We start from the raw sequence: 22,240 nt of genomic DNA on the forward strand, positions 1-22,240 counted from the left end.
TAGGAAGGAAAGTGGAAAGACTTAAATTTCCACAAACTTTAAGCTTAGTTATTGGTCCTTCTAACAACGACTGATATTTAAGAAAGCCTACTGTCTGTCATCCAAGTATTAACCTTAGAGTTTAAGAATACACTCCTATAGGCTGCTGATGAGGCCTTTGGCGTTGGATCAAAACTCCCAAGGCCATACTTTTTCTTTCAGGGACAAACAAATTAAATTCTAACCCTGTGGGCAAGCTCAAAGCAGGAGCTTGCAGGAGAGAAGTCTGAAGAGCCGTAAAAGCCTTTGAGTATCTGGAGACCAAACCAGTTTGTCGGTTTGAGCCTGCTGAGTTTCAATTATAAGTTTATATAAAGGCCGGGCAAATTCCCTATGACACAGAATCCAAATGCAGCAGTAGCCTGTCATTCCTAAAAATCCTCTCAGTAGTCTTAAAGTCATAGGTAGTTCAGTTCAGTTCAGTCGCTCAGCCATGTCTGACTCATTGTGATCCCGTGAACTGCAGAACGCCAGGCTTCCCTGTCCATCACCAACTCTCAGAGTCTACCCAAACCCATGTCCATCGAGTTGGTGATGCCATCGAATCATCTCATCTTCTGTTGTCCCCTTCTCCTCCTGCCCTCAATCTTTCCTAGCATCAGGGTCTTTTCCAGTGAGTCAGCTCTTTGCATCAGGTGGCCAAAGTACTGGAGTTTCAGCTTCAACATCAGTCCTTCCAGTGAACACCCAGGACTGATCTCCTTTAGAATGGACTGATTGGATCTCCTTGCAGTCCAAGGGACTCTCAAGAGTCTTCTCCAACACCACAGTTCAAAAGCATCAATTCTTCGACGCTCAGCTTTCTTCACAGTCCAACTCTCACATCCATACATGAATACTGGAAAAACCATAGCCTTGACTAGACGGACATTTGTTGGCAAAGTAACGTCTCTGGTTTTTAATATGCTGTTTAGGTTGGTCATAACTTTCCTTCCAAGGAGCAAGCGTCTTTTAATTTCATGGCTGCAGTCACCATCTGCAGTGATTTTGGAGCCCAGAAAAATAAAGTCAGCCATTGTTTCCACTGTCCCCCCATCTATTTGCCATGAAGTGATGGGACCAGATGCCATGATCTTACTTTTCTGAATGTTGAGCTTTAAGCCAACTTTCTCCCTCTCTTCTTTCACTTTCATCAAGAGACTCTTTAGTTCTTCTTCACTTTCTGCCATAAGGGTGGTGTCATCTGCATATCTGAGGTTATTGATACTTCTCTCAGCAGTCTTGATTCCAGCTTGTGTTTCATCCAGCCAAGCGTTTCTCATGATGTACTCTGCCTAGAAGTTAAATAAGCAGGGTGACAATATACAGCCTTGATGTACTCCTTTTCCTATTTGGAACCAGTCTGTTGTTCCATGTCCACTTCTAACAGTTGCTTCCTGACCTGCATACAGATTTCTCAAGAGGCAGATCAGGTGGTCTGGTATTCCCATCTCTTTCAGAATTTTCCATAGCTTGTGGTGATCCACACAGTCACAGGCTTTGGCATAGTCAATAAAGCAGAAGTAGGTGTTTTTCTGGAATTCTCTTGCTTTTTCGATGATCCAGCGGATGTTGGCAATTTGATCTCTGGTTCCTCTGCCTTTTCTAAAACCAGCTAGAACATCTAGAAGTTCACGGTTCATGTATTGCTGAAGCCTGGCTTGGAGAATTTTGAGCATTACTTTACTAGTGTGTGAGATGAGTGCAGTTGTGCAGTAGTTTGAGCATTCTTTGGCATTGCCTTTCTTTGGGATTGGAATGAGAACTGACCTTTTCCAGTCCTGTGGCCACTGCTGAGTTTTCCAAATTTGCTGGCATATTGAGTGCAGCACTTTCACTGCATCATCTTTTAGGATTTGAAATAGCTCAACTGGAATTCCATCACCTCCACTAGCTTTGTTCGCAGTGATGCTTTCTAAGGCCCACTTGCCTTCACATTCCAGAATGTCTGGCTCTAGGTAAGTGATTACATCATCATGATTATCTGGGTCGTGAATATCTGGGACATAGGTAGAGGATGATTTAATATAGGTTTAACTCAGAAAGCAAACTTCAAATCAGTGACTGAAAAATATTTGGCTTGTTCAGGAATTTCAGACAATAGAATATAAGGATTAGGCACCATGGGGTGTAAAGGAACTACAGCCTCACGTATTATTTGTAAATCTTGAACTAGTCTCATTTATCATTTAATTTCTTTATACCCAAAGTAGGAGTGTTTCATGGACTGTTACAGGGAATTGATAGCCCCTGCTCCTTTAAATTCTCATTGATGGGTTTTAACCCTTCCTTAACCTCAGGTTTCAGTGGATACTGCTTTTTATGTGGAAATAAATGCGGGTCTTTGAGCTTGACAACTGCTGGAATAGCGATTTGTGCTCAACCCACAGATTTTCCATCAGCCCATACTCTAGGATTTACATTTTGTTTAATTAATGGGAGAGAAAGGGAGGGCTGCATATTCATGAAAACAGAGGCATGGACCTTGCTCAGTATATCACTCCCCGAAAGGGGTGAGGGAGACTGTGGCACAGCCAGAAACTCATGTGAAAATAGCACAGAGTTCCAGTTGCAGCTTAGAGGCCGACTGAGATAATAACATTAGGCTCATCCAGACAGTCCTGTTATGGAAGCAGACTGGGGAGAAAGTGGGCCAGGGCTTCAGTAAGTTGCCCCAGTGTCCAAAAGGAAATTGACAGATTGCCGCCCCCCCCCCCCGCCCCCCACAGTTATTAATATCCAGAGTTCCTCAGGTACAATTAGGGCAGGAGCTTGTGTGGGGACCCCCGGGCACCTTCAGTCCTGATTGTCTTGAGAGTCCGACCCCTGAAACCTGTGCTTCTAAGGGCAGTCTCTTCTCCATTGTGGTCCCTTGTAGACCAGACATGGAGCCAGGGGAAGCTTAGATGCCTGAGGGCAATCCTGCTTGAGTTGCCCCTCCTTTCCACAGTAATAGCAAGCCTATCCCTTTTCACCTGGGCCCCTCTGGGCATTTTTCTCAGGCTGTTTAAGAATAAGGTTAGGGTTCGGACAGCCATTAAAAGGGCTTCCACCAGTTCCTTTGTCTTTCTCTGCCTTTGTTTTCCTCATATTCCTTGCCATAATAGACTGTCTGAGGCAGTTGCAACAGATTATCTAAAGACTGATTTGGTCTATACGCCTAATTTAATAGCTTACAGTGGGTGTCTGGAGCCAACTGAGTGAGAAATCTATCTTTTAAAATAGATTCTTCCTTCTTCACTTTTGGGATCAATCTCAGTGAATCTGTGAAGGGCTTCCCTTAATCTATCTAGGAATTTACCAGGAGCTTCCTTCTCTTCCTGTTCTGTGTTTGCCAGTTTGGGATAGTTTAAAGTCTTAGCACATGCTTGCCTGAGTCCTTCAAGAATACATCTGACAAATAACTCTGATCCCATCTTCCTTTAGCCATGTTATAGTCCTAACCTGGTTCTATAGTTAGGACCGCCTGATTCCTAGTGGGGAGCTCGGTTATCTCATGCTCCCTCTTCCCTACTGATTCATTATAAAGCCATTCATCTCCATAGACAACCGCTTTCCCCAAAACTCAAAGTTTTGAGTTGGGAGTTAGTGTTTGTCCCAGAATATACATCACGTCCTTCCAAGTAAGGTCATAAAGCAGAGTAACAGCCTTAAAAGCTCTAATATAAATTTCTGGGTCCTCTAAATAATCTCCCAGATCCTCCGTGATTCTTTGTATTTCTTGATAAGGGCTTATTAACTCTTATAGCCTGATTATTATCATGAAGCACCTCGTGGGTGCTTCATGAAGAGGCAACAGCTTATGTGGCTGTTCCTCGGCCTCTCTGTGCAAATGATCCCAGGGATAGATTGGAGGAACCTGGTTTGTTTTTTTTTTTAATCTCTTTTTTTCGTGTCCTCCATCTCATCCTGTATTTCACCCTTAGTTTTTGCTGTCTGCGCTTCTCTTACTTCGATTGTCTGAGTTTCTGTTGAAACCAGAGTAGTCTAAGTTTGTACTGAGACTTGGGTTGTTTGGATCTCTACTTGGGCAGTTTGAATCTCAGTTTGGGTTTTTACTGAGACCGAGGCAACTTGAATTTCAGTTTCAGCTTCTGCCAAGACCAAGGCAACCCTTCTGGGCAGGGGTTCCCTGACTTTCAATTTGGTCAGTTTGGCGCCCCAGGAACGGGGGCAAAGTAGGAGGACAGGAGGGAGGTGAAGGTTTCATATCCAAATTTATACCCTTAGGACATAAGTCTGGCATGTCTTGCAGAGAGAAAAACGGTAACACATGTGCTACTTCTACCCATTTCCCTTGTTTTCTACAGAACTGTTGTAGCCACACGTTCCGGGAAACAAACTCACTCAGAAGGACAATGCAGATAGTGAAGTGGAGTGTTATTATCCAAGGCAGAGTCTCCACTTAGCCAAGGACCCCAACCAGTTTTTATGAAAACCTTATATATCCTAAGTGTATGTGCTCAAACCCACCTCTCCAAATTCTCTGAAACTAGTCTGAACAAAGGAAAAGAAAGATCCAGTCAAATTTAACCCGTGATTCATATGCCTTAAACCCATGATTCGTATGCCTTAAGCCTAGGTAGTTAACAGTGGACAATTATCAGTAGGCCTGTGGTCATACCCCAGTAAGCATAATAGAATTTATGATTCTATTTGGTTACACATATAATTAGGATATTCTTTTAGGCGGTGGAGAGTCTAGGTATGAGCCCTGGGGCTCTTCCATCTCGGGGGCGGGGTCTGGTTTTCCAGTTGGTATGTTGTTTCCATAGATACTGGGCATATAGCTCAAAATCCACAGTCCGGCCCAAGGTGGAGTCCTGCTTTTGAGGTGGAGCCTGTTCTGTCTGTTTCCTCCTTCAGAACCAGTCTAATTGTAAAACAGTATCATAATTAAGAGACCCTCCAACCTACCACCATTCACCATCCTCCAGTAGATACTGTGGCCATGCAGTTTCACATTGGAAGATCAGGCATGTCTTCTTTAAGCTCTCGGGATCAAATCTATCCCAGTTTTTCAGGGCACACTTCAAAGAAGTGAGGCTGGAATTGTTAGCTCCCATCTGTAAGAGAGGAAAAAAGTGACTGGTGCCATCTTTCTACTGGAGGCATCCCTCCCTGCTCTAGATGGGGGTGTAGACAGACTTTACACTGAAGCTTTCCTTCCCTGGTCATATTTAGTCTGTCCCTTACTAACGCGGGTGCCGTAGTTGTCCTTCCCGGTTCTCCCACTGAGGCAGGGTGGAGGTGCACCAGAGTAGACCTGATGGCATCCCAGACTAGTGTCCAGTTCCTCACCATTAAAACGTTGCTTGCCTCTGATGCCACCTGGGGTGCAATCAGAGTAACCTTCTGAAAGCCTCCCAAGTTAAGACCACTGAGGAAAACATTTGTCTCTTGAGTGCCTGTGCACGATCCTGAGTATATTCCTGACCACAGTAAGACCAGTACAAACATAAAACCTAGGTGTTCCTTCCTACCGTCACTGCACCAAGTATAAGCGATAGCAAAAGAGATGGTGAAGGTCTGGCCAGTGAGGAAAAAGTGATTTTTGTCCTCGAGTTATTAGAGCCAGTCCTTTCAGTTCATTCCCACAGATTCCACAGAAACAGTATCTAAGGAGTTGGGACAAAAGCCACTGGAGAGCCTTCTCTGGTCCACTAAGAGCTAGCGTTACCAAAGGAAGAAGCCCACTGTGGTTCCTGTCTCAGTAACCTTTAACCTGAGAGATGCTCTTGAAACGAGAGCTCCATCTAGCTTCCAAACTTTCAACTCCTAGTGACACTAGGTGCTCCCTGACTACCAATCTAAGTTTGGGACCTAAGTAACCGTACACATAGATCACAAGTCCCTTGAAAGTCTGTGATCTGTTAGATTAGGTTCAGTTCAGTTCAGTTTAGTCACTCAGTCGTGTCCGACTCTTTGCAACTCCATGAATCGAAGCACGCCAGGCCTCCCTGTCCATCACCAGCTCCCGGAGTTCACTCAAACTCAAGTCCATTGACTCAGTGATGCCATCCAGCCATCTTATCTTCTGTCGTCCCCTTCTCCTGCCCCCAATCCCTCCCAGCATCAGGGTCTTTTTCAGTGAGTCAGCTCTTTGCATGAGGTGGCCAAAGTACTGGAGTTTCAGCTTTAGCATCATTCCTTCCAAAGAACACCCAGGACTGATCTCCTTTAGAATGGACTGGTTGGATCGCCTTGCAGTGCAAGGGACTCTCAAGAGTCTTCTCCAACACCACAGTTCGAAAGCATTAATTCTTCAGCACTCAGCTTTCTTCACAGTCCAACTCTCACATCCATACGTGACCACAGGAAAAACCATAGCCTTGACTAGATGGACCTTTGTTGGCAAAGTGATGTCTCTGCTTTTCAATATGCTGTCTAAGTTGGTCATAACTTTCCTTCGAAGGAGTAAGTGAAGTCACTCAGTCGTGTCCGAGTCTTTGCGACCCCATGGACTATAGCCCACCAGGCTCCTCCGTCCATGGGTTTCTCTGGGCAAGAATACTGGAGTCGGTTGCCATTTCCTTCTCCAAGGAGTAAGCGTCTTTTAATTTCATGGCTGCAGTCACCATCTGCAGTGATTGTGGAGCCCCGAAAAATAAAGTCTGACACTGTTTCCACTGTTTCCCCATCTATTTCCCATGAAGTGATCGGACCAGATGCCATGATCTTAGTTTTCTGAACGTTGAGCTTTAAGCCAACTTTTTCACTCTCCTCTTTCTCATCAAGAGGCTCTTTAGTTCCTCTTCACTTTCTGCCATAAGGGTGGTGTCATCTGCATATCTGAGGTTATTGATATTTCTCCCGGCAATCTTGATTCCAGCTTGTGCTTCTTCCAGCCCAGCATTTCTCATGATGTACTCTGCATATAAGTTAAATAAGCAGGGTGACAATATACAGCCTTGACGTACTCCTTTTCCTGTTTGGAACCAGTCTGTTGTTCCATGTCCACTTCTAACTGTTGCTTCCTGACCTGCATATAGGTTTCTCAAGAGGCAGGTCAGGTGGTCTGGTATTCCCATCTCTTTCAGAATTTTCCACAGTTTATTGTGATCCACACAGTCAAAGGCTTTGGCATAGTCAATAAAGCAGAAATAGATGTTTTATCTGGAACTCTTTTGCTTTTTCGATGATCCACCGGATGTTGGCAATTTGATCTCTGGTTCCTCTGCCTTTTCTAAATCCAGCTTGAACATCTGGAAGTTCACGGTTCACATACTGCTGAAGCCTGGCTTGGAGAATTTTGAGCATTACTTTACTAGCGTGGGAGTGCAGTTGCGCGGTAGTTTGAGCATTCTTTGGCATTGCCTTTCTTTGGGATTGGAAAGAAAACTGACCTTTTCTACTCCTGTGGCCATTGCTGAGTTTTCCAAATTTGCTGGCATATTGAGTGCAGCACTTTCACAGCATCATCTTTTAGGATTTGAAATAGCTCAACTGGAATTTCATCACCTCCACTAGCTTTGTTCGTAGTGATGCTTTCTTGGGCCCACTTGACTTCCCATTCCAGGATGTCTGGCTCTAGGTGAGTGAGCAGTTCTAATTCCCAAGAAGTTATGAAATAGTCAAAGAGACTGGAAAGTTTGAGAAAAGAGAGTTCGGTCCACATCCTTCGTCCATCTCTGGCTGCTCCCCTTGCAGGGAGGTTGGATGTCTCTTGGCATTGGCAGGTCAGTATAAACCCCCGACAAGGCTCCCCTTCTTGGGGCTGCCTTCAGTCATTACGAGGCACCTCGAAACAGCAGAAACAGAACCTCGAAACAGGGCTCCTCATTTGCTTCATGCAGGGCATGTCATTCATTCACACAAGCACACCATAGAGTCAGTAAAGTTCAGCAGAAAACGAGTTTGCTAGGGGAACAAAGAACCAGAGCTCCAAGCGTCCTTACCTTGTCTTGAAGAATCCTGGACGAGCCCTCAAGATGAAAGGTTATCACTGAGCCATGAAAGACACTGGGATTCTTGGCCTCCGGAAGAGAGGAATTCAATTTGGGGCCAGTGATGAGAGCTTTCGTGTAATTAAGTATAAAAGAGATAAAGATTCTGACATAGACATCAGAGGGGGACAGAAGGAGTGCCCCCTGCTAGTCTTTAGCCAGATGATATAAGCTACTAGCAATTTGCTAATTAGAGAAAGGAAATGTCTCAAAACTCAGAGAATGGCACCAGACCCCTTACCCACAACATGCATTTTGAGATAACACTGGCACAAGGTGAGTTGTCCTGAGCTGTAAAATGATTGACATGAGTCTTGAAGAAAGGCCCGGTTCCAAGCCAGTACGGTCTCATTAACATAGCTTAAGAGAACATTTGCATGAGTAAAGCATACTGGTTTGTCAAGTGGGTTCTGAGTCTTAGGGGAACCCACTTGAAGACAGAGTCTAGGGTAAATACATAGTTCATTAACATAGCTTAAGACAAACATTTCCTTAAGAAAAACCACATTGGTTAGCTCAAAGTTTGAGAAGAGTTAAGTTTAGGTGGAACCATGTATCATCATGGCAGCACAGAATTTTGAAAGAAACCTCTTTTTAAATGTGTATAGAGAAGGGGGAAAAAAAATCTAAGATTTGTTTGTTTCCTCCTGCTGCTTTAGAGAGATAAAAAATGTCAAACACTTGCAGCCTGTTTCCTGTGTTTGGAGATCCCTGGCCTTGCTGTCTGTTACCATCTCACCTTCCCCTGCCTCCCACCCCACTGAATTATTTTGAAGTATCCCAAGTGCTGTATCTGAAAACAATTAAGAATACTGTGTTTATTATAAATTTTTGTGAAGTGTTTTTTACTTGGCTTTTGGTATTTAAAATTACCTAGTGAAGTATTCATATAAGCAGTTATGAGATATATTTTACCTTCTTAAAATTAATATTTTTAATTGCAGGGAAAATTATAAAATCTGTTCCTGGAAAACTAATGAAAGAGGTAAATATGGGCATTCTATAAAATGATAGTTATAAGCATATTTAAATATTAGTAAATTTTAATTGGCTATGTGATACTGAAAATCATAATCTTGATTTTTTTATTTTTATACCATGGTTTCCACAGAAAGGTCAACATTTGGAACCTTTCATCATGAATTTCATTAATTCTTGTGAATCTCCAAAGCCTAAACCGAGTAAACCAGAACTGACCATTCTCAGCCCTACCTCAGAGAATAATAAGAAGGTACTATGCATAGTCGCAGAGAGCCATTAAGTTTGAAATTGTCCTACTTACAACTTTTCCATAGAGAATTCTTTGTTAGTGAAGTGGAGGGGACTGTATGCCTTTGTATGGAAATCAATTGTAAAGGATAAGGAGGGTATTGTAGGTAATTGCTTGGTTCTTTGCTTTAATGGGTAAATGTTTCTTAAGAATCTGTATTTGTCAGCTCCTACCGTTTCTCTTTTGGGGAAATTTTAAAGTGGTTTTCTTAGGTTGTAAATCACCAACTTCCAGGAATTAGGGAATTAATTTCTGTAATGTATTTATGGTATTATATAATTTTAATGACATAAAATATTTCATCCTTTCATTAAACATGCACATTATTATGTGCCTGCTATTGGGTGCTAGGCACTGGGAATATAAAAATAAATTCTGAGGACTTCCCTGGCAGTCCAGTGCTTAAGACCGTGTTTTTTTTTTGGTTTGTTTTTTCAGTTTTTAATTGGAGGATTGTGTTGGTTTCTACCAAATATCAACATGAATCAGCCATAGGTATACATATGTTCCCCCTCATCCTGAACCTCCCTTCCACCTTCCTTCCCATCTCACCTCTCTAGGTTATCACAAAGCACCTGATTTGAGCTCCCTGCATCAGACAGCAAATTTCCACTTGCTGTCTAATTAGACAGCCATGGTTTTAATGCGGGGGAACTAGGATCCCACAGTTGTGTGGCATGGCCAAAGAAAAAAGGAAAAACAGATAAATTTCCTGTCTGCAAGAAGCTCAGTTTAGTGCCAGAGTAGTACCCAGTATGGGGGATTCTGTGAGCTCAAAGAATAGCACCCTCTTCCTCAAGAGAACTTCTTTGGTTTATTACTGTAAAGGGTATCTTTAATTTTTTTCACTTTAAATGTTTATTGCTAATAAACAGGAGTACAGTTGATTGTTGTGTATTGATTTTCAGTTCACAAGTCTTGCTAGACTTGTGTTAATTTTAGAGATATATCTGTTAATTCTTTTAGATTTATGTATTCAAATGATGGCAGTTATGTTCATTCATGACTAGGACCTGCTATACAAAGGAAGGGAGTGATTGCAGTGTTTCACCATTAAATAATACAGTGTAGTTCTTTTCGTAGATATCCTTTATGAAGTTTAGGAAAGTTACCTCCATGTTTGTGGGTACACTTAGCCTATAGTTTTTCTTTCTTATTGTATCCTCATCAGGTTTTGGTATTAAAGTTATGTTAATTTTTCTTTATTTGCTGGTAGAGTGTTAGTTATTTAAATAGTGATAACTTGTTAATAGTCATCTGCTGCTGCTGCTGCTGCTGCTGAGGTGCTTCAGTCGTTTCCGACTCTGTGTGACCCCATAGACGGCAGCCCACCAGGCTCCGCCGTCCCTGGAATTCTCCAGGCAAGAACACTGAAGTGGGTTGCCATTTCCTTCTCCAATGCATGAAAAGTGAAAAGTGAAAGTGAAGTCGCTCAGTCATGTCCGACTCTATGTGACCCCATGGACTGCAGCCTTCCCATCCATGGGACTCTCCAGGCAAGAGTACTGGAGTGGGGTGCCAAGGCCTCAAGTTTTGTTTGTGGAAGTTTTTTTTTTTTTAACCAATATAATTTCCTTAATGATTATAATATTCTTCAGATGTATTATTTCATGAGTCAGATTTTGATAGGTTGTACTTGTTAATAAATTCTCCATCTTAGCTATGTTTGAAAAATTTTGGCCTTATGTTGTCAATAATATCCTCTTTTCATTTTCCTCTGACATCTGTGGTTGTGTCCCCTTTTATTCCTGGCATTGTCTTCTTTTCCTTCCCTTTCCTTTTTGCTTTTTTGACCCATCATACCAAAAACTGTCCATTTTATCATTTTGTTTACCTTTTCTGACAGTTTTTTTTAGTTCCTTAGTATCTGCTCTTTGATTATTATTAATGATAGATCTTTTGGCATACTTTTGGTAGAGTAGGTAGGGCTAAGATTTAGTTGCATTTTATTATTTTGCTATGAGTAATTCTTCATATTTTTTTCATATACATTAGGTCTTTGATTATTTTGTCCAAATAAACTTAGCTTAAATCTTAACGTTCATCTGTAAGCATCCCTTAATTAAACAGTGATTTATAACCTTTAAATCACGTTGGGATTAAAATCAGCTATTCCTAATGGTTTTTTGTGTTTTTTTTTTTATTTTATTTATTTATTTTCGGTTGTACTGGGCCTTCATTGCTGCGTGGGCTTTCTCTAGCTGTGGAGAGTGGAGGCTGCTCTCTCTAGATGTGGTGCTTGGGCTTCTCGTTGCTGTGCCTTCTCTCTCGTTGCAGAACGTGGGCTCTAGCGCGCCCCAGCGTCTAGAGCACTGCACGTCATTGTGGCACGCATGCTCAGTAGTGCAGCTCATGGGCTCTAGAGCCTGGACTCAGTAGTTGTGGTGCACGGGCTTAATTACCTGGTAGCATGTGGAATCTTTCCAGATGAGGGATCCAACCCAACCCAGGGATTGACAGGCAGATTCTTAACCACTGGACCACCAGGGAAGTCCTGGTGCTAATGGTTTTATGCATCTTTTTATGTTCATTTACTTCTTTTGATATAAAAAATTGAAGGGATTCTTTGTATGGATGATGAATTATCTGTTGCATCTAAAATGAAGGTAGATTTTTATTTAATATTTTGGCCCCCCAAAATATTGTATTTTTTAATTGAATTTTGGGTATAAATGTGGCATTTAGGGGGCAAATCTAACCACTCCGGTATTATGGTTTCTTTCCTTTAATATTCTGCTTTGATTGGACAAAGTTTAAATGCCTTGCTCTGTAATTACTTTATCCTTAGTAATTATTATTAGCCTGTGTAATAAACTTTTTTTATTATTTCAACTTTTACTTTAGCTTTTTAATGATCTGTATAAGAATAATGCAAACCGTGCTGAGAATACAGAAAGAAGGCAAAATCAGAATTATTTTATGGAAATGATGACTGTAGAAGGAGTCTATGATTACCTGATGTATGTAGGTAAGATATCTGTGGTTACTGTTAAAACCCGTGTTATATTTCTTCTGTGATGCGAATTAATGCTCTTGTGTATTGCTCCATTATATATTTTTTTAATTGAAGGCACTTTTTAAATTAAGAATTCAATATATAGACTATAATTAGTCTTGAACATATTAAAGTTATTAGTGTTTAAAAATAAAGTATTGACCATTTATATTTTTTGTATTGGAAAATGTTCAGGTATCTATTTACCTTAATGAAATGTTCTGTGTGATCCTTCTCAGGACAGGTGGTTTTCCAAGTTCCTGACTGGCTTCATCATCTCTTAATGGGAACTCGAATCCTCTTCAAAAACACCCTGGAAATGTATACTGATTACTATCTTCATTGTAAACTAGAGCAGCTCTTTCAGGAGCACCGTCTGGTTTCACTTATAACACTTCTCAGAGGTTTGTATTTCCTCATGTGTTTGTTTCATGTTTGAATACTCAATTTTTATTTAAGTTTAATTAGATCTCAAAGAGTGAGAAGCCTGGCCTTTCTTTGCTTTTATTAGTATTGCTACCATGAGGAAATACTTTGTATATAATAGGTGAAAATTCCTGCAAATGTTTCTTTTTTTAAAAAATTTTTAATTTTTTATAGATTCTTTTTTTAAGATTTATTTTATTCATTTATTTATGGCTGCTTAATAAGTGGAAACGGCTACCCACTCCAGTGGGGTCAACTACACAATCCATGGGGTCGCAAAGAGTCGAACACAACTGAGCACTTAGGGCTGCTCTGGGTCTTCGTTGCTGCACTCGGGCTCTCTCTAGTTGCAGCGAGTGTGGGCTACTTCCTAGCGGTGGTGAGCTAGCTTCTCATTGCAGTGGTTTCTCTCGTTGCGGAGCACAGGCTCTAGAGCACAGGCTCAGTAGTTGTGACTCTCAGGTTTAGTTGTCCCTTAGCATATGGGATCTTCCCAAACCAGGGACTGAACTGTCCCCTACATTGGCAGGTGGCTTCTTTACTACTGAGCTACCAGGGAAGCCCTAATTTTTTATTTTTAATTGGAGGATAATTGCTTTACAATGTTGTGTTGGTTTCTGCCATATATCAACATGAATCAGCTATATGTATACACATGTCCCCTCTCTCTTGAACCCAGCAAATATTTTTTTGTCTCTTTTTAGATGCTGTATTTTGTGAAAACACTGAACCTCGCTCTCTTCAAGATAAGCAAAAACGAGCAAAGCAGACTTTTGAAGGAATGATGAACTACATTCCAGGTATAATATTTAAAAAGTAGTTTAATATAGATTAGTACTCTGGTGGTCACAATGTATAGTAATTATTGAGGCAGTTTTTACTGTGAGTTTTTATTTTAGAAGTAGTTATAAGAACCAGTTAAAATTAACTCATTCATTAAATGGAATTTGGTTTTTATGTTAGCACTAAGAACTTTTAGATAAGGCTGTTTCTACTCACACAATAGTTGGATTCTTACAGTAACTTAGAATCAAACTCATGGTAGTGGTATGTCTGTGGAACAGCTGGAGTCCTGCTGTTCACTTCACCACGAGGAGAGCTACATTAGTGTGTGTGAGTTAGAGGTCAGAATTCATTTATTCATCCAGAGCTTAATGAACACCTTCCATGTGCCAGGCACTTAGCACAGTGCAGGAGATATAAAAATTGTACTTGGGTAGCTCAGTGGCAACCCACCCCAGTGTTCTTGCCTGGAGAATCCCAGGGACGGCGGAGCCTGGTGGGCTGCCGTCTGTGAGGTCGCACAGAGTTGGATATGACTGAAGCGGCGTAGCAGCAGCAGCAGCAGCTCAATCTGGCAGGAAAGATAGACACACAGACAAGATGTACCTGTGATAATAGAGGCTTATTTAGGTTATGCAGTATCTCAAAGGAGGAGGGTGAATCCCTCTCATAAAGGAGGTAGGCTTGAGTGAATGGTTAGTAACCTCTTACTGAGATGCGAATATAAGGAAAAAACATCAAGGGGTCAAAGCAGATGATACTTAATTTAGGTTTGAATGTGACAAGCCTAACTATACATTATTCAGGAGGCATTGTCTCGTAATCAATTAAATATCCAGGTTTTAGAATTGGAGAAGCGATGACGTAAGATGAGATCTGGGAGTCAGGTGTGAGTGGGTAATGCCCAGCAAGGAAATATAGAGTAAAAATTGAAGATGTCTTAGAGAATTCTCATCATTGAAAAATGAGTCTCGGAATGGTCCTGTTTAATTTTGAAGACAATTTCTGTCCCCAGTCTGAATGTAAACGTGAATCACAGCTATTTTTGAATGAATCTTCTGTAGGTATATAATGAAGTCATTTCTTCCTTCTTTTGTAATGTAATATAGTGACCTTCTATATTGTAATATAGCATTCATGGTCTTAACTGTCTTAGTTTTAATATTTATAAACATGGAAAGCCAGTGAATATAATAATTGTAATTTTGCCCAGCCATGAATTTGAGTCACATCTGCTTCAAGACTTCCGTTTGGAAAGGGGTGATTTAGCTAGTGAGGAAGCATAGCATGCCTTTCTGCTCTCCTCTACTCATTTCCTCCTTAGTGATTCTTGAAGAATCTGAAAGGATCGTCTGTTTTTGTCCATGATGCTTCATGCATATTAATTGGGAAATTCTGTGTAGTATTGGTGAATTAGGGGATTCACAAAGATGCATTATGGCCCATCTCTCTTGAAAAATATCAAGGATCTACTGAACTTCCTATAAATTGAATTTTGCCTCTCAGGGTTAGATTTACCCTGTAAAAGCAAACATAAAATGAAGATTTTCCTTGAACAACATTAAGTGTTTCATTATGATTGGAGGGGAAAGGACAAATATTTGAGCACCTTGTTTACTTAAGAATAAGTTTCTTTTCCTGCTTGGAGGAAACCATTCAGCACAGATTTTAATAAGGACTGACTGTGGTACCAGGAGTGGTATGTGACAGCTGTGTAGTCAAACATGAATTAGAACTTTTGGGAGCAAACTTGTGTTTAAACAGTTTCGCAAAAGATTGTTCTGTAAGATAGTTACTAGTAATTTTGCAAAAAGTACAGAAAGAAATTGGTCATATTCACTGAAGAGAGTCTCTGTTCACCATAAAATTAAATTAGTTAAATTTTAAAAAACATTAACATATTCAAACATGAAAACATGAAGAGTGAAAAGTAGAAGTGATCCTGTCCCCCCTGTGCAGAAGTAGCAGTATGCTCCAACTGGTGTTAATCCTGACAGACAGTTTCTTTGTATCTCTGTATATATATGCACAAGTATATGTACCTAGTGTTTTATTTTATTTTACTTGAATGGGATAATAAAATATGTATTGTTTCCCAACTGTCTTTTATCCTTTAATAGTATAAGCAGATTTCTTTACGGTAACATTCCTAATAGTATAAGCAGATTTCTTTACGGTAACATTCCTAACATTTGTGTGTTGTGAATCTTTAAATTCAGGACTCATGATACTGCATTTCTCAACTTGACCACAGAGCCCTTTTTTCCAAGAGCTTCTGACTGAAGCACTGATTTAGGAAATGCTGACTTACAAGTTTTTACATAATACCTGGGGGAAAGGGTAGAGATTTTGCCTTATGATCCAGTAAATGATGAGTCACTTTATAATATAAAATTGTTTCACATGTGGCTTTCTTGTTTAGATTTGATAGTCAAGTGTATTGGTGAAGAAGCCAAGTATGAAAGCATCAGACTTCTTTTTGATGGTTTACAGCAGCCAGTTCTCAACAAGCAGGTAAAATTCATTAAAGCAGACTGACTCGTGTCAGCTTGGTTTAGTGAATGACACTGTAGCGTGTCTGGTATATTAACTGTGAAGTGATACTTTGCTAAATGAAGGCAATGTAATTCAAACATGCGGATGGAATAAAAGTGTCTTTAACTGCAATTAATATTTTACTGCTTATCAGTTCAGTTCAGTCATTCAGTTGTGTCCAACTCCTTGTGACCCCATGGACTGCAGCACACCAGGCCTCCCTGTCCGTCACCAATTACCGGAGTCTACTAAAACTCATGTCCATTTAGACGGTGATGCCATCCAACCATCTCATCCTCCGCTATCCCCTCCTTCTCCCACCTTCAATCTTTCCCAGCATCAGGGTCTTTTCCAGTGAGTCAGTTCTTCGCATCAGGTGGCCAAAGTATTGGAGTTTCAGCTTCAGCATCAGTCCTTCCAATGAATATTTAGGACTAATTTCCTTTAGCGTGGACTAGTTGGATCTCCTTGCAGTCCAAGGGACTCTCAAGAGTCTTCTCCAACACCACAGTTCAAAAGCATCAATTCTTTGGCACTTAGCTTTCTTTATAGTCCAACTCTCACATCCATACATGACCATTGGAAAAACCATAGCCTTGACAAGACGGACCTTTGTTGGCAAAGTAATGTCTCTGCTTTTTAATATGCTGTTTAGGTTGGTCATAACTTTCCTTCCAAGGAGCAAGCATCTTTTAATTTCATGGCTGCAGTCACCATCTGCAGTGATTTTGGAGCCCCCAAAAGTAAAGTCTGTCACTGTTTCCACTGTCTCCCCATCTATTTGCTATGAAGTGATGGGACTGGATGCCATGATCTTAGTTTTCTGAATGTTGAGTTTTAAGCTAACTTTTTCACTCTCCTCTTTTACTTTCATCACGGGGCTCTTTAGTTCCTCTTCACTTTCTGCCATAAGGGTGGTGTCATGTGCATATCTGAGGTTATTGATATTTCTCCCGGCAATCTTGATTCCAGCCCAGCATTTCACATGATGTACTCTGCATAGAAGTTAAATAAGCAGAGTGACACTGTATAGCCTTGACATAATCCTTTCCCTATTTGGAACCAGTCTGTTGTTTCATGTCCAGTTCTAACTGTTGATTCTTTACCTGCATACAGGTTTCTTAAGAGGTGGGTCAGGTGGTCAGGTATTCCCATCTCTTTAAGAATTTTCCACACTTTGTTGTGATCCACACAGTCATAGGCTTTAGCATAGTCAATAAAGCAGAAATAGATGTTTTTCTGGAACTCTCTTGCTTTTTCAGTGATCCAACGGATGTTGGCAATTTGATCTCTGGTTCCTCTGCCTTTTCTAAATCCAGCTTGAACATCTGGAAGTTCATGGTTCACGTACTGTTGAAGCCTGGCTTGGAGAATTTTGAGCATTACTTTGCTAGTGTGTGAGATGAGTGCAATTGTGCAGTAATTTGAGCATTCTTTGGCATTGACTTTCTTTGGGATTGGAATGAAAACTGACCTTTTCCAGTCCTGTGGCCACTGCTGAGTTTTCCACATTTGCTGGCATACTGAGTGCAGCACTTTCACAGCATCATCTTTTAGGATTTGAAATAGCTCCACTAGCTTCCATCCCCTCCACTAGCTTTGTTCGTAGTTATGCTTCCTAAGGCCCACTTGACTTCACATTCCAGAATGTCTGGCTCTAGGTGAGTGATTACACCATCGTGATTACCTGGATCATGAAGATCATTTTTGTAGTTCTTCTGTGTATTCTTGCCACATCTTCTTAATATCTTCTGCTTCTGTTAGATCCCTACCATTTCTGTCCTTTATTGAGCCCATCTTTGCATGAAATGTTCCCTTGGTATCTCTAATTTTTTTGAAGAGATCTCTAGTCTTTCCCATTCTGTTGTTTTCCTCTATTTCTTTGCATTGATCACCGAGGAAGGCTTTCTTATCTCTCCTTGCTGTTCTTTGGAACTCTGCATTCAAATGGGTATATCTTTCCTTTTCTCCTTTGCCTTTAGTCTCACATATTCTGTTGAGAGCTTAACACAGTTAAAATTTTGTATCACGCTTGTTTCTTTAAAATTGTTGTTATATACAAAATATTTAACATAAAATCAATTACGAGGCATAGTAATAAAATGTAAACATGTGAAAACATATCTATCTAAAACTCATCCTAAAAATAGAACATTATGGATCTTGTTGAAACTGCTTTTGTGTTTTTTTTTCTTTTTTGGTCTAATTCCTTAAAATCTTTTTTTTTGCATTTTAGCTGACTTACGTTTTATTGGACATTGTGATACAAGAACTGTTTCCAGAGCTCAATAAGGTAACTGAAAAGCAGCAGCACTTTATTTATGTTTTTAATGGTGTACTGACATTTTTTTAGGAACATAATAATTAAGGAAATCCTTGTGATCATTTTGAAAATGAACAACCTTAACAAATAGCTCTTTGTATTTTCTTCATTCAACACGCTTAAACATAGAATGGATTTGGGGATGCACGAACTGAATAGCCCCTGCCTTGGCTCCCCCTCTTCCTGATTCCAGTCAGATGGGGTGTTACACCCTGTAGAGCCTCACCAGAGGCAGGTGTGAGTGCACATGCTGTCTCTAGGATGGGCCAAGCTCTGCAGGCTGTCATGTGCACACTGAATGCTGTGTGAGCATTTTTAAAGCAGTTGGCCCTTATGTGAAGCCAAGAACACAAAATGAATGGGAGTTGGAGGATGGTGATACTATTATTACCTTGAATCCTATAGATTTTCAGTTTTGAGCATTGCTTTTTTACCTTTTTTATTTTTTTTTTGACTAATCCCTTTGGTCAGATGAAATAACTAATTCAGGGTTGTGATACAGCAGTGAGATGTTAGTTTTATAGAGGGAACTAGATTTGGACTATTTACCTATTGAATACAAGTTTTCAAGTTATAGCAGTATTCAGTGTGTATTAAAACAGGGTGGCAATTAACAGACATTTTGTGTTCAAGTTACATAGGAATCAGTACCTGGAAATTCCAGCTCTCTGTTTGAGACTTTATGAGGTCTATCACGTGCTTTTTTCTCCTTTCTAAAATGTAAATATTATCTGTGTCATATGCCAGCTAATTTCTTGTGGGTTTTAACACACACACACATATATATATGTTTTAGGTTAGAATTTTAATACATTGGAACTGTTAGGCAATTCACAAATGAATTCTTGTTTGTTTTTTCTCTTCTATTAAATAGATTTATTTTTACTTTAGGTACAAAAGGAAGTTACATCTGTGACGTCCTGGATATAAACATTTGGATTTGGGATAGAATAACCAGTTGAAATGTTTGCTGGGCTAGTGTAGTATATATGTACTGTTTTTTCTTTTACTTTTGTATATTCTTGTATATATCATGTAATTCAGCGTCTGAAGTTTTGATTTTGTTGTTTTAATAAAGACTAACAAATTTAATAATGGTGAAAACTGATTGGGTCTCATAGCCTTTCATTTTACATTTCTTCTCCAAATTTTCTTAGATCTATGTCACTTGTTATTGCTGTTTTTTAAAGAGATGATTCATAATCTTCTTGGGGCAAATCAGTTGGGCTGATAACTTTGAAAGTATTGTATCACTTTGAAAATGATTATTTTTAGTGTAGAGATCTGATTTGCTGTCTTATTTGGAGTTAATAAATTTTAGCAGATTTATTCCATTCCCCCTTTTCATTTTTCTGTGTAGTTAACTGTGTGTCTGTAAAGAAGACATACTTTATGAGTTTTTCATAACAAATAAGGGACTTCTAACTCTTCCTAGATGATTGACAGCTTATATGTAGTCCTTTTGCGTGTGAAAACTGAGTACTTACAGACATTTGTGATTGTGTGGTTGCAACTGCATTTCACTGAACATCTGTAACTATAATCCAAAAGCTTATATAAACAGTTTAGTCAAGTGGATTTTTAGTTTATGTTGTCTCTCCAAAGGAAAGGTATGAATTAACTGTATTCTTTGGGGAAAGTTAAATAGTTATTTTTAAAGGTTCAACATTTAGAGTTCTGCTTATAATTTCTCTTCATGCTGTGATTTTCTCCCTGAATCATATTTGTCTTTCGAGATCAGGCACTTTGGTTATTGGCTGTAGTGTACATTCAGAGTATATTTATTGAGTTTCAACCATGTATCAAGTGCTGATAATGTGGGGACTCTAAATATAATTTGGAAAGTGAAACCAGTTGAATGATACTGTTCAGTTATTTTTTTCCCAGTTTTGAAAAATGGTCTATAGATACTATAAAATTTTTAAAAGGTTTTGCCAGTATTTCTATTATCTTTTTAATTGCTTAAAAATTGTAAACTGTGTATGAGTTTCTGTGCATCAAGTGCTTTTAACCAAGCCTTCAACATTTTACTTACTTCTCAGGGACAGGTGGGAAATTAATCAAGCTAACTCTTCACATTTAAATCCATAGCATTTTGGCTGGAAAAATAAAATATTTACAGCCCTTTTATGCCATTCTTACCTGCTTTCTTATAAATTGTGATATTTTGTTTATTTAGATGAGAAAAAATTCTTACGAGTGTATCAAACAACCTAGGCTTACTCTGATAAAATACCATAAATGGGGTGACTTAACAGAATTTTATTTCTCACAGTTCTGGAGGCTGATAAGTCCAAGATCAAGGTGCCCAAAAAGTACATTTCATTCTGGGACCTCTTCCTTTGGTCTGTAGATGACTGCCTTTTTTCCCTGTGTACTCACATGACCTCTGTGTGTGGCCGTGTGGAAGAAAGAAAGAGATCTTTCACTCTCTTCTTCTTTTCTTCTTATAAGTCCCCGAATGCTCTTAGGTTAAGCCCATGACCTCATTTAACCTTAATTACCTCCTAAAGGCATCATCTCCACATATAATCATATTGGGGTTTAGGGTTTTAACATGGGAATTTTAGAAGGACACATTTAAATCCATAGCAGTGGGTGAGCTCTATTTAAAGAAAATGTAATGTACAAAAATCTATAAATACAAAGTCATCTGCATAATAAAAGAGAAAGGAACTGGATGCATTCCCCATTGGCCAGGCATTTTATATCACATTTCACCATCCAGTAACTGTGAGATGGTATTATTCTTCTCTTGTTATTTATATTGAAGCTAGAGAGAGTTGGAATTTGAAGTTGAAGTTGGAATTCAAGCAGATCTGTCTTTAGTCTTGTACTCTTGACAGTGTTGCCCCATGAAAGGAGCCTTTATTTCCAAAAGTGATTACTTGAGATTCCTTTAATGGTCCCCTGGTGCATTTCAGATATTTTACTTTGCACTTTCCTTTCTATCCATCTTTATGTATGTCTTATACTGCATGAGTTTTACATTTTGAAATGTGTTTAGAGAAATAACTCTGGTTGTGTAGGTAAATTAAATAGATGAGAAGACACTGAAATTTATAAAGGACATTATGTCTGTGTTACAATCATTAAGCTATAGATATCAGAAGATTCTGAGAAATGGTTGAAACACTTAAATTATCATTTATTGGGACTTCCCTGGTGGTCCACTGCTTAAGAATCTGCCTTCCAATGCAGGGGACTCGAGTTTGATCCATGCTGGGGGAACTAAATTCCCACATGCCCCGGGAAAACTAAATACTCCCCCCATGCCCTGCACCACAGCTAATGAGCCCATGGGCCACAATTAGTCAAGTACTGCAACGAGGATCCCACGTGCTGCGACTGAGACCCAACACAGCCAAATAGATAAATGTTTTTAAAATTATTTATTGACTTACTAAAAACAGTTAGAGTTTACAATAAAAATATAAACAGAAGTCTAATTTGCTATTGTTCTTTGTAATGATATATACGTAAGTTGTAACTTCAGATATAGTCAATATTAGAATAAAAATTACCGACTGAATGAGCAAACACATGGACCTTGCTAGTCCACTCCACTTCCATTTCAAAGACTGTTCTCTTTTATGTATACGTTAGTGTCTTCAGTGTTGCTAGTTACATGAGGAGAGATCCTTAACCTGAGGCCTAGGACTCTGGAAGATTTTGAAGTCCATTGCAAATGGTTTTTTATTTCACTATTTTTTTAATTAATTGATGTTAATTTTTTTCTATCAAGTTACACTGAAGTATTATTCCAGGTATTGGATGTGGCTGTATTCCATTAAAACCTTATTTATGTGAAGCAGTGGCAAGCAGGATTTGGCCTTTAGGCTATAGTTTGCTGATCCCTTATGTAGAAGAGCAAAAGTGGAGAGGGAAAAGGGATGCTATTAGAAAAATTGTAATCACCTTCAAATTAAGGAGCAGGGGGTGCA

General features: G+C 39.6%; 1 protein-coding gene across 5 annotated transcripts in view; it reads left to right on the forward strand.

Moving 5' to 3' along the window:
* Positions 1-19,625, forward strand: part of SNX14 (sorting nexin 14) — an 84,473-nt gene extending 64,848 nt beyond the window's left edge. For all 5 annotated transcript variants that reach the window (XM_070376630.1, XM_070376633.1, XM_070376632.1 and 2 more), the window contains 8 exons: positions 8,909-8,949; positions 9,076-9,195; positions 12,079-12,202; positions 12,469-12,633; positions 13,360-13,455; positions 15,861-15,952; positions 18,210-18,266; positions 19,188-19,625. In XM_070376630.1, coding sequence (XP_070232731.1) covers positions 8,909-8,949; positions 9,076-9,195; positions 12,079-12,202; positions 12,469-12,633; positions 13,360-13,455; positions 15,861-15,952; positions 18,210-18,266; positions 19,188-19,226 — 734 coding nt within the window. In that variant the 3' untranslated portion in view covers positions 19,227-19,625. The remainder of the gene's footprint in view (positions 1-8,908; positions 8,950-9,075; positions 9,196-12,078; positions 12,203-12,468; positions 12,634-13,359; positions 13,456-15,860; positions 15,953-18,209; positions 18,267-19,187) is intronic.
* The last annotated feature ends 2,615 nt before the right edge of the window (positions 19,626-22,240 follow it).

This window comes from Bos mutus, chromosome 9 (assembly GCF_027580195.1).
Source record: "Bos mutus isolate GX-2022 chromosome 9, NWIPB_WYAK_1.1, whole genome shotgun sequence".
NCBI lineage: Eukaryota > Metazoa > Chordata > Mammalia > Artiodactyla > Bovidae > Bos > Bos mutus.